Source organism: Purpureocillium takamizusanense, chromosome 7 (genome assembly GCF_022605165.1).
Source record: "Purpureocillium takamizusanense chromosome 7, complete sequence".
Taxonomy (NCBI): Eukaryota; Fungi; Ascomycota; class Sordariomycetes; order Hypocreales; family Ophiocordycipitaceae; genus Purpureocillium; species Purpureocillium takamizusanense.
In genome coordinates this window covers 1,340,058-1,351,156 of record NC_063074.1, presented here as the reverse complement: position 1 = coordinate 1,351,156, position 11,099 = coordinate 1,340,058, and the positions used below count along the sequence as shown (strand labels likewise).

General features: G+C 61.5%; 5 protein-coding genes across 6 annotated transcripts; 3 read left to right on the top strand and 2 right to left on the bottom strand.

Annotated features, from left to right (window-relative positions):
* The first annotated feature begins 223 nt into the window (after positions 1 to 223).
* On the top strand, positions 224 to 1,955 carry URA5 (Orotate phosphoribosyltransferase). Its single transcript, XM_047989243.1, has one exon. It carries the CDS (start codon positions 395 to 397, stop codon positions 1,097 to 1,099), a length of 705 nt encoding a protein of 234 aa, XP_047845242.1. The 5' UTR covers positions 224 to 394; the 3' UTR covers positions 1,100 to 1,955.
* Positions 1,650 to 2,804, bottom strand: AAD14 (Putative aryl-alcohol dehydrogenase aad14; the record flags this gene model as incomplete). Its single annotated transcript, XM_047989242.1, has 1 exon — positions 1,650 to 2,804. One exon carries the CDS (start codon positions 2,802 to 2,804, stop codon positions 1,650 to 1,652), a length of 1,155 nt encoding a protein of 384 aa, XP_047845241.1.
* Positions 2,805 to 3,822: 1,018 nt separating this feature from the next.
* JDV02_007716 (uncharacterized protein) lies at positions 3,823 to 5,921 on the top strand. Its single transcript, XM_047989241.1, has one exon. It carries the CDS (start codon positions 4,580 to 4,582, stop codon positions 5,582 to 5,584), a length of 1,005 nt encoding a protein of 334 aa, XP_047845240.1. The 5' UTR covers positions 3,823 to 4,579; the 3' UTR covers positions 5,585 to 5,921.
* Positions 5,922 to 6,288: 367 nt separating this feature from the next.
* DDI1 (DNA damage-inducible protein 1) lies at positions 6,289 to 9,300 on the top strand. Of its 2 annotated transcripts, XM_047989239.1 has the most exons (3): positions 6,289 to 6,625; positions 6,715 to 7,349; positions 7,436 to 9,300. In XM_047989239.1, coding segments are annotated over exons 1-3 (1,356 nt in total). In that variant the 5' UTR covers positions 6,289 to 6,623; the 3' UTR covers positions 8,155 to 9,300. The 2 variants fall into 2 exon arrangements, with proteins under 2 accessions (XP_047845238.1, XP_047845239.1); XM_047989240.1 differs by having other exon boundaries at positions 6,289 to 7,349; positions 7,436 to 9,007.
* On the bottom strand, positions 8,422 to 10,844 carry RRP8 (25S rRNA (adenine(645)-N(1))-methyltransferase). The gene has a single exon (XM_047989238.1). The coding sequence runs from the start codon at positions 10,334 to 10,336 to the stop codon at positions 8,597 to 8,599; it is 1,740 nt and encodes a 579-aa protein (XP_047845237.1). The 5' UTR covers positions 10,337 to 10,844; the 3' UTR covers positions 8,422 to 8,596.
* Positions 10,845 to 11,099: the final 255 nt, after the last annotated feature.

Below are 11,099 nucleotides of genomic sequence, written 5' to 3'. Positions count from 1 at the left end.
TATCGATAAGACGGCAGCGGGACCCCTGGGGGCGATGAGGAGGGCGCCTGCATGTACCTCGCCGGTGCGCTTTAGCGGCCACGATACATGAAGCCATGAAAGCCCCTCGTGGCGGACAGCTGGAACGCAAGGCCGGGCTGCCCCCAATTGAGCGCTGGGCAAAACAGATTTGGTCCCTGTGCCCCGCCCCGGCCAGCGCGTGCGTGTGAGAAAGTCCTCGGCGAGCGACGACCCCGCCAAAAACTTTTGGAAGACATTCAAGGAACGCCCACCCGCCTTGACGACGACGACGACCTTCTTCTCCCCGTACGAGCTTGGACATTCCTCCTTTGAGCTGCCCTCCGAAATCTCAGACTCCGACGGCCCCCGCATCTCACCCAAAAAAAATTAAAAAATGACGTCCCAACTCCCCGCCTACAAGCAAGACTTCCTCAAGGCCGCCATCGACGGCGGCGTGCTCAAGTTCGGCAGCTTCGAGCTCAAGTCGAAGCGGATATCGCCCTACTTCTTCAACGCGGGCGAGTTCCACACGGCGCGCCTCGCCGGGGCCATCTCGTCGGCGTTTGCGCAGACCATCATCGACGCGCAGCAGCGCGACGGCCTCGACTTCGACATCGTCTTTGGCCCGGCCTACAAGGGCATCCCGCTGTGCTCGGCCATCGCCATCAAGCTCGGCGAGCAGGCGCCGGCCAACCTCGACCGCGTCTCGTACTCGTTTGACCGCAAGGAGGCCAAGGACCACGGCGAGGGCGGCAACATTGTCGGCGCGCCACTCCGGGGCAAGCGCGTGCTCATCGTCGACGACGTCATCACCGCCGGCACCGCCAAGCGCGACGCCATCGACAAGATCCGCAAGGAGGGCGGCATCGTCGCCGGCATCGTCGTCGCCCTCGACCGCATGGAGAAGCTCCCCGCCGCCGACGGCGACGACTCCAAGCCCGGCCCCAGCGCCATCGGCGAGCTGCGCAAGGAGTACGGCATCCCCATCTTCGCCATCCTGACCCTCGACGACATCATTGCCGGCATGCAGGGCTTCGCGACCGCCGAGGACGTGCAGCGCACCGAGGAGTACCGCCGAAAGTACAAGGCGACGGACTGAGAGGTGGTTTTTTTCCCCAATGGTTGCTGTACATAGGGCATCTATAGGTAGAGAGAGGGTGGGTATAGTTGTAGCCGCCTTGTGGGAGAGACGTAGGAAAAAGGTCAGCCGAACGAGGGGTCTAAGAACCAAAGATTTCTCTCGATAAATCAGGCCTATAAAAATTTGGGTCGCGCCGTTTCATAATAGACAAGGGACGGCTGCGTGAGGTATGTGTGTACCTGGCGTCGGGTAGGGATTGCGTCGGGCACACACCACTGCGTTGCGTCGGCCATGTCTCGTCAGTCTCGTCAGGTATGTTTTGTCGGGTCAGGACCTGTGCGTGGGAGTGATGGAGAGGGTGGTGCAATGACATATCATGCAGAAGTGGTGAACCACCACGACAGCCGTGCCGGACACGTCCGCAATGAGCTGGTGAAAGCTCACATTCAACGTCTACAACACCTGTCTCGATGCTCACCAGAAGGCGTTTCAGAGAACCAGACGATACATCTTGATGAACCAAAACACTTTCATTATTCACTACTACTTATAAGCGGACCGCCGTCCGTCACGCCAGGCCTACGGGCTTGGGCTCCAGCTCGACTTGCAACGGCGCGTTGGCGGCCGCCAGCCCGGTAAACTTGCCCGTCACGTGGGGGTCCGGGCCGATGAAGTCGTTGGGGAAGCCAATGTCGAAGCTGGTGACGCCCTCGAGGAACTCGACCTGGGCCGGGGTCAACTTGATGCTCAGGGCGCGGATGTTGTCGTCGAGATGCTCGATCTTGCGGCCGCCGACGAGGGGGAAGACGTTGTGCGCCTTGGCCCTGACGTAGGCGAGGGCGACGGCGGTGATGGACTCGACGCCGAGCTCGCGGGCGACGGCCTCGAGGGCCTCGCTCACGCGCCTCTCGTCGTCGCTCTGGTCGGCGGAGAAGATGTTACGCAGGCCCTCGCCGCGCTGCCTGCGCTCCTCGATGGCGCGCCTGGTCTGGAACTTGCCGCCGCCGAGGACGTCCCAGGGGGCGAGGGCCATGCCGTAGTGGCGGGCGAGGGGGATGATGTCGCGCTCAAAGTCGCGGCGCATGACGTTCCAGCGGCCCTGGTAGATGCTAAAGGGCGTCTTGCCGTGGGCGAGGGCGTACTCGTTGGCGGCGGCGACGAGCCAGGCGGGCGTGTCCGAGGCGCCGAGGTAGAGGACCTGGCCCTGCTGGACGAGGACGTGCAGGGCGTCCATGATCTCGCGGACCGAGGTGGTGAAGTCCCACCAGTGCAGGTAGAGGATGTCGACCCAGTCGGTGCGCAGCTTGCGCAGCGAGTCGCGCAGGCTGACGCGCATGCTCCGGCGCGAGTTGCCGCAGTGGTTGGGGGCGCGGCCCTTGCCCAGGGCGTACGACTTGTAGTCGGTCGTGTACTTGGTGGCGACGACCATCTGGTCGCGGTTCCCGCGCGCCGCCATCCACTCGCCGATCCAGGCCTCGGACTGCTCGGCCTGGTAGTTGTTGGCCGTGTCGATGAAGTTGCCCCCGGCCTCGGCGAAGTGGTCGAGCAGCGCAAACGACTGCTCCTTGGACATGGAGCCCATGAAGCCCGCCCACGCGTCGCCCACCGACATGGCCCCGAGCTGCAGCGGCGACACGCGGATCCCCGCCGTCGACGAGAGGATGCGGTACCGCCCGAGCTCCGTCTTGGGTTCGGGGGCCGCGCCGAAGATGACCTCTGCCATGATGATGTACGAAGATGTGGATGAACTTGGAGACTCTCTTTACCCCCCTGAACTGACTGACTGGGCTTCTGATGCCGCCTGATATTGGCAAAAAAGGGGGCGTACTTGGGTATAATAGTAGAACACGATGAGGCTACTATGCCAGTACTCTACGAATCTCTTCTACGCAAAACACTGCTTCATATATATATATATATATATATCCTACTTCGTGTAAGAGAACTGTATACGCACGCGTCAAGGCCTCTGGTCGACTCCCATTTCTAAGCAGATGCTAACCCCGGTGGCAGCAACCAGCTGCATAATACATCTCCCGGTATCTCCATGTATCTCCATGACCATGAACGTCATGATTAGATGACCACGCACGCACGGGCAGATCGAGCATCGGCCTATGTTTGCTTGTCGGCGCTGGCTGCGTACCGCTACGACTGTCGTTTCGGCCCCACTCCGACGTCGTCGGGCCCGCCCCTCCCCCGGCAAAAGTCTAAAATAAAAAACTCCACGGACGACGCAACAAACCCCAGCCTGCCCGCAAGAATGCCATTACAGGACGTAGTAATAAGCCCAGTCAGTCAGCAGTTACACATCGCTTTTAGGTAGGTGCATAAGGTGCCGGCTGCTGCTATTCCTACGTTGAGTACCAGTAATAATACCCTCAAGTCCGCCCGTTGCTCGGACTCGTTTGCGGGCTCCTTAAGTCCTAGCGCTCCCTCCCCGCCCAACGTAACGCCGCCCAAGCCATCTCCGATCCTCATCGCCGAAACACATTTTCGGACATTAGAAAGGAGCCCTCCCCCCCCCCCTTTCGGAGGGACTGGCATGGCAACCGTCAACGTCATGGACTTGTTTCTTGCGTTGGGAAAGCGCTAGACCGCCTGGGCTATCTTGCCTTTGCAGCTTGGGTCTATTGGTCGCCACAGAGGGAGAGAGAGGGGGAGAAACAGGCCACGAGCCGCGTGACATGAAGGAAGATGGCAGTTCATGCTCTTGTTTTTCTTTGCTCTTCCTTGTCTTTTCGACTGTTCCCATGTGGGATGGCCCGCATGGGAGGGACCGATGCATCGTCGTGGGCAACACAGGCTTGGATTCCTTCCTACAGAGTCTATTCTGCAAGTGACACGTATCGACGCCTTCCCGGATCAACAACCTACGCAGGCGAGTTGTGCGTCGTCGCAGCCAACCAGCCATCTACATCATGGTCCTCAATCGTAAACGCCGTTGCGCCATTTCGCAGACATTGCTTAGAGGGAGCCGGCATACGCGCCGCAGCCGTCATTGAGCAGTGAACGAGCGAGCGCCTAGGTTCCAAAGAGTGGTTGCGAGGGCATCATCATCATCATCATCATCACCAGTCAATGCTTGCAACAAAGTTCAGCGCCGCGTCGATGCAACAATGTCAATGTCACCGCAGCGATGGTCCATAGGTGCCTCACGCAAGCCGGGGCAGGAATACCCCACGGGCTCCGAATAATGGTGTTACGTATAGGGAGTATTTGCAGCGGACCGATATTGTCACTCCGATCATATACTAGAGGCAAGCGCACATAACACGCGGGATAACGCTCCCACGCGTGCACCGCCCATGATAAAAGGCTTGAAGGAGGGCTGCCAACATGCCACCGGTTTCTTTCTTCGTTTGAACAGCGCAACCGCCGTCTCACGCTGCGGCCTACGTACGTTTCCACTTGTTACCGAGTGTCGTGTTCCATGCGGATTATCAGAACCTAACATACCAACGCAACGTACGTCGCTTTGTACTCTACATTCGCACGATGCTCTTCCCCTCCATGACCATGCCGCTCCTTGTGGCCTTGATGGGTGGCGCCTCCTGTGTATCCACGGGTGGTCCGCGCGACGAGACTCCAAACGGTCTTCTGAGGACATATCATCAGCAGGTCGAGGACCTACTCCGAGAAGCTACCAGCAGCACCGTCTGCTACAAAGACTACATCGGCAGGCTCAAGGCTTCCAAGCAAAAACCGCCAAACGCCTCGCTGACAGCGGGCATTCACGACAGTGACGCGTCAGCGAGAAGCTCATGGGTGCACCTTGACAACGCCCGCAAGACTGCTCAGAACCCAAAATTTGAAAGGAGCGGGCTCGTCGTCGAGGGTCTCCCTGACGTCCTGGATACCCGGGGCAAACACCAGGGACCATACACCGAGGCGCTCCAGCGCACGCTCAAGCATCTCGGCGAGGCGGCAGAGCTAGCCGGCGAGGCCCACGAAACCGTGCAACGGGAGAGAGCCAACGTCCTCGACGAGCTCAAGAAGCCTCCCAAGGACCGGCGCATTGACACGTCCAAGGCCGTGGTGCAGATGGAGGAGCTAGATGGGGGCGCACGAGGCCTCGTGGTGCTCGGCGTGGCCGTGGCAGGCGTGGCCGTAGCCGGGGTGATAACGTACGCACCCTTCGTGGCGGCGCACGTGGAGACGGCGCAGGCCATCGAAGAGCTTGACGAGGCGGTGTCAAGGACCAGGGACGTTGGGGCACGGTTCGCGTTGCAGGCAAGGTCCAACCCGCACGAGGTGGACATTGGCATGGCCGTGAGCCTTCGCGACAGCGCGGCCCATGCCAGAAGGCTGCTCCAGGTCGCTGACGACAACATTGCGGTGCAGGACAGGCTGCTCCCGCACGTCTCTGACGACCAACGGGCCGAGGCGAGCGCCGTCATTCACGATGCAGCGGTCCAAGTCCAAGATGCCCGCATGGCTATTGACCAGCCGCGAACCTGGTACTTGTGGTTCAGGAACTACGTCCGCAGCGTTGCCTTTTGACCAGAGGCCATGCATGGCAGGGGAAGGGATCTGGACGGGGCAAACGCGACGGCCATGGACGCATCAAGCACAAACGAGGGAGGCCTATCCATGGAGCGTTAGCCAGCAACGTCTTGTCTTGCATGGCTGATCGCGCGGCATGAGGCGACTGTGCAATGGAGGTATCACGCAGAAACGAGGGAAATCTCTAGCTGTGGAGCGGCAGTCGTGAGTGGCGGCAGCAGTTACGGCATGGCATCGTCGCGGTGATGGATGTTGAACGCAGTTTGGATGGAATGGAAAGGTGCAGCTCCAAGTGTGGCTTATCGGCTGGACAGAAGAGTGAGTGTTGTTGATGGCCTGAACAAATGACATTGATGGAATAGTAAAAGGAAGAGGTGGAAGTTCCGATGCCGTTCCATGCCTTTCCATGTCCAGTATAATTAGCTAGCGGCGCCCCAGAAAAGCTCCCATCTCTGTCAGCAGCCCACCTCAGCCCAGTCCCAGGTTGCCTTGCGGTGTCGTCACCGCCTCCAGAGCTGCTGTTGCCGTCCCCCCCCCGCCTCCCTTCCGTCCCGGTGGGGCCACAGCGGCGGGCGGAACACCGCAAGCACGGGCAACCACCCCAGGTACGCTGCGCCCTGCAGTAAGGTAGGCAAGGTACTGGCAGCCCAGGCCACTGGACGGACTGCCCTGGGCGTTCAATTACTTAGTACCTAGCGTTAGCTGCCCGTCCGCAAGCACCCCTGCCCGCCCTGTGCTGCAGGCTGGCGGCAGGTGGAGGGCAGTGGAGGCGCTGCTGGCGGATGGAACAGCGGACCCCGTTTGCATCTCGCCAACCTTTGTAGGTTGCTGACCTTCAAACCTCCATCCACCATCACCTCTCCCTCCTCTCCCGTCCCGCCTCTTGTTTCCCAAGCCAGCAATACGACACTCAAACACAACTGGAGGAGCTGCCTTGCCGTCCAAGACATTGTCTCCGACACCTTCCTTCGCAGCATCATCGTCTTTCGCCTAGACACAGACCCAGGTGTCCGCTGGACAGCTGTCGCCCGCCACCATGTAAGTAAGCCGCCGTGACCTCGCAGTCACACCATCCGACCACGACGCTGACCCGCGGCCTTTTTCTCTCTCTCTCTCTCTCCCTCCAGGCGCATCACGCTCAGCATATACAACCCGCAGGCCGCGAACCAGGATAACCTGGTGACGCTCGACATCTTCCCCGACATGACCATCTCCACCCTGCGCGAGTCCATCCAGGCCGATGCCAACATCCCGCCCGCCTCACAACAGATCTACCATAACGGCCGCCTCATCTCGGACGACTCCAAGACCATGGAGGAGCTGCAGATCGCCGATGGGGACATGTTGGCCGTGCACGTACGACCGCCCCGCGCCGCCGCGACACCTGCCCAGGCTCAGCGTCCGCAGGCCGCCCGCCCGTCAGCGGCCGCACCCGCGCAAACGCAGTCCCAACCGCGCCAGGGCGGCGACAACGACCCTGAGATGGTACGCCTTCAGGTGCTGGGTGACCCCGCTCTGAGGCAGCAGCTGCAGAGGCAGCATCCAGAGCTGGCCAGCGCCGCCGAGGACCCCGCCCGCTTCGCCGCCATCCTGCGAGACGCCCAGGACCGCGAGCGCCGAGAGCGCCTGGAGCGACAGCGGGAGATTGAGCGCCTCAATGATGACCCCTTCAACATTGAGAACCAGAGGAAGATTGAAGACATGATTAGGCAGGAGCGCGTCATGGAGAACCTGCAAAACGCCATGGAGCATAACCCCGAGGGTAAGCACCTCACCCACCAGACATGCTGCGGCGTAGCTTGCGACGAGGGCAGGAGGCGGCACGGCATCGCTGACGAATATCTCTAGTGTTTGGACGTGTGCACATGCTCTACATCAATGTAGAGGTCAACGGACACAAGGTCAAGGCCTTTGTCGACTCTGGGGCGCAGGCAACCATCATCTCTCCGTCGTGCGCCGAGGCATGCGGCATCATGCGCCTTGTCGACACGAGGTTTGCCGGCGTCGCCCGCGGCGTGGGCACGGCAAACATCATCGGCCGCGTCCACTCCGCCCAGATCAAGATCGGACAGCTGCACCTGCCATGCAGCTTCACCGTCATGGAGGGCAAGTCGACCGACTTGCTTCTCGGCTTGGACATGCTGAAGCGCTACCAGGCCACCATCGACCTGGCCAAGGACAAGCTCATCATCCAGGGCGAGGAGGTGCCCTTCCTCGGAGAGGCCGACATTCCCAAGGACGAAGAGGCCGCCGCCGCTCAGGAGCCCACGATACCCGGCCCGGCGGGCACCTCGATAGGACAGCGATCTGGGGTGGTTATGCCGCCCGGGCAGGCACAGCCGCCACCGCAGCAGCAGCAGCAGCAGCAGCAGCAGCAACAGCCGTCTGCGCCGACGCCGCCGGCACCAGTGCCAGCCGCTCAGGCACCTTCGGCGGCTACGCCAAACGTCACTCCCGCGCACGTCGACAGTCTGGTGGCAATGGGCGCCACCCGCGAGCAGGCTGTCCAGGCGCTGCAGGCGGCCGAGGACAATGTTGACGTCGCCGCCGGTTTGATTTTCTTCTGAGCTGCGGGCAGGCGACGGGGTTTCATCTTGGGAGCATTCGGTTGCATAGCATCTGGGCTTTTTGGGGCAAGGGAACGTCATCATGTCAACGACGCACGCTTTTTGGTAGCTTATATGTTTTTCTTTACTCTCTGGTCAAATCACGGAAAAGACAAAGGCGCAACCTGGCGACCGAGGACAGCCTGGGCTGCAAAGACGACAATGCGGGGGAAATGTACATGGGTCGGGGGGTGCCGGTGATGAGATCAAAAAAGACATGCTCGGTGCGTCACAACTTGGCATGGCCGTTGCATTATCTATCAAGTATCCTGCCGACCTTTTCTCGGTCGACTTATCCACAGCTTGGTGATGACAATGTTCTCTCTTGGACCGGTTACTGGTGACTTCCTCCATAATGTCCTCTTTTCGACAAGGCACCTGTCACCATCACTCCCTCCACGGCTCAGCGGATCTTGTACACACACGGCTTGAGAATGGCTGCCTCGCTGGCATCCACGCCGGCCTCGTCGTCATCCTGGTCGCCCTCATCCCACTTGGGCGCAAACGTCTTTTTCTTGCCGCCCCTGGTCCCCCCCTCCTGCGCCGCCGCCGCCGCCGCAGCCTTGACGCCCTTGCCCTTGGTCGGGGCGGCGCCCTTGATAAAGTGCATCTTGACGAACATGCGGTTCGACATGTCGACGGCCTCGGCGCGCTCCCCGCGGAGCACGAAGCCGCGCCGGCGCAGCGCCTCGACAAAGGCCGACACGTCCGTCTCGCGGCGCCGGTCCTCGACGCCGTCCACCTCGACGGCTAGGTCCTGCCCGTGCAGCGCCGTCGGGTCGTCGTCGGCGCCGGCGCCGCCTTTCTTGCCGCCCTTCTTGCCGGAAGTAGTAGCGGCGGCCGCCTTTTTGCGGTTGCCGACGCTGTGAGCCACGACGCCGCCGCCGCCGCCAGCAGCCCTCTTGCCGGCGGCGCCCGAGGGCGGCCCGAAGCGCGACTTGATCTCGGCGACCCAGAGCTCGCCCTTCCAGTGCAGGACGCGGTACGCCTCCTCGATGAAGTCGATCCAGTTGGTGCCCATGAGGGCGAGGCAGAAGATGGCCACGTTGACGGAGCCGTCGGCCAGCGGCAGGTCGGCGATGTCGGCGCGCGTGACGAGCGGGCTCGGGCTCTGCAGGTCGAAGCTCTTGACCTCGACGTTGAGCTTGGCCTGCTCCGCCCGCAGCGACTCGGCGAGCCGGGCGTCTCCGCAGCCCAGGTCCGCGATGGTGCAGAGGCCCGCCGTGCGCGGCAGGGGGAGGTCACCGCCCCGCGATGATTCCGATGCTGATGCCTGCCGTCCGCCGCGTCCACGACCGCCGCCGCGGCCACCACGCTGCTGCTGCTGGTGCCTGCCCGGCTGCCGGACCTTTGCGCGCGCGCGAATGTCGGCGAGGAAGCTGTCGACGGGGTTCTCGGGCCACACCTTGACCTGCCGGCGGAAGCCCTCGTGGTACTCGTCGAACATCTCGGGCGACTCCTGGAACAGCTCAAACGCCTCTTCCGACGGCCGCGTGTACAGCGTCTCGTTGAGATGCCGGAACCGCGCCGAGACGAGCTTCTCGCGCATCGACGCCTGCAGAGGCGTCAGCTTGTTGCTGCTGGTGGCCGGCTTGGGCGGCGGCATCGAGGGCTGCCCGTCGCGATTCCTGACATCGTTGTTGCCGGTTCTGGACTGCTGCTTTTCCTCCTCGGTGGCTGATGGTTGGGCGCCTCTGCTCTCATTGTTGCCCTTTTGCTTGTTCTTCTTCTTCTTGTCCTTCTTGCTTTCCTTGGGAGCCTCGCCCGTCTCCGTCCCCTCGGGCTTCGTCTCCTTCTTCTTCCCCTCTCCCCCGTCGACGTCAGCCGCGTGCTCCTGACTCTTCTTCACCTCAGCCTGTGCCTTCTTGCCGCCGCCCGCGCCGTCCTCCTTCCTCGCCTTCTTGGACGGCTTCTCCTTGGGCTGCTTGGACGACGACGGCGGCGGCGGCTGCGCCTTGCGACCCTCCACGACCGACTCGTACAGGTCGACGACGTTGGACGCCGTGACGGCCTCGGCGTTGCGCTTCCGCTTCCGCGACTTTGCGCCGGCGGCCGGGCCCTGCGCCGAGGTCGCCGCGGCCGACGAGGTGTTCTCCGCTTTGAGGCTGTCGGCCGAGACGGACCAGCCCGGAACGGCGAACATTTTTCTTTTTGGCCCCGAGTCAATGAAAGGGAATAAAGTCTTTCTTTTCTTGTGTGTGCGTGAGTGTGTGAGAGTTTATGTGAGATGCAGAGGCGGTTTCTGCCTCGTCTGCTCTCTTCGGTGCTGAGGTCGTTCCGAACTTTTTTTTTCGTGAGCTTGAGAGAGTGAGTGAAGCTGTGCTATTAGCGGCATGTGGCCCGTGCGTCTCCACAGCTGCTCATGTACTTTGTACCTCTCTACTAGACTGGACGTGCTAAATAAATTACTACTACCGGCAACTCAACCACCATGTCAACGACGTTATTCGTTTGTAGGTCAGCACCAAGACTGCATCCACAATCTACAACTACGAGGCTCTTGCGAAGGACGACTCCCACCCGGTGAGACCTTTACTCAGATTTTCGCTCTCATGATTCAGCTGCTGCGAGGAACCCCGGTTGCACAAACAGCCCTTGCATCGGACAAGATTCCGTGGTCGCCGTCGTCGCGCCTTGACCATCGTGCGAAGGATGCTGTGTATATACATCGCAACCCGTTATTACTGTGCAGAGAGAGAGAGAGAGAGAGAGAGAGAGAGAGAGATGGGGCGGGAGCAGGGGCTCCATGAGCTCTGCTCTGCCTGCCTGCCGTACGTCATGGATGCGCACAAGACTCTTCTGGTTCGCAACGTCCACACACACGCACGACCAAGCCCCCCCCCTCCCCTCCCGAGGAGATGCGCCGGCTGTTGCCTGGACCCGCGGCGCGCGGCGACGCAGGACTC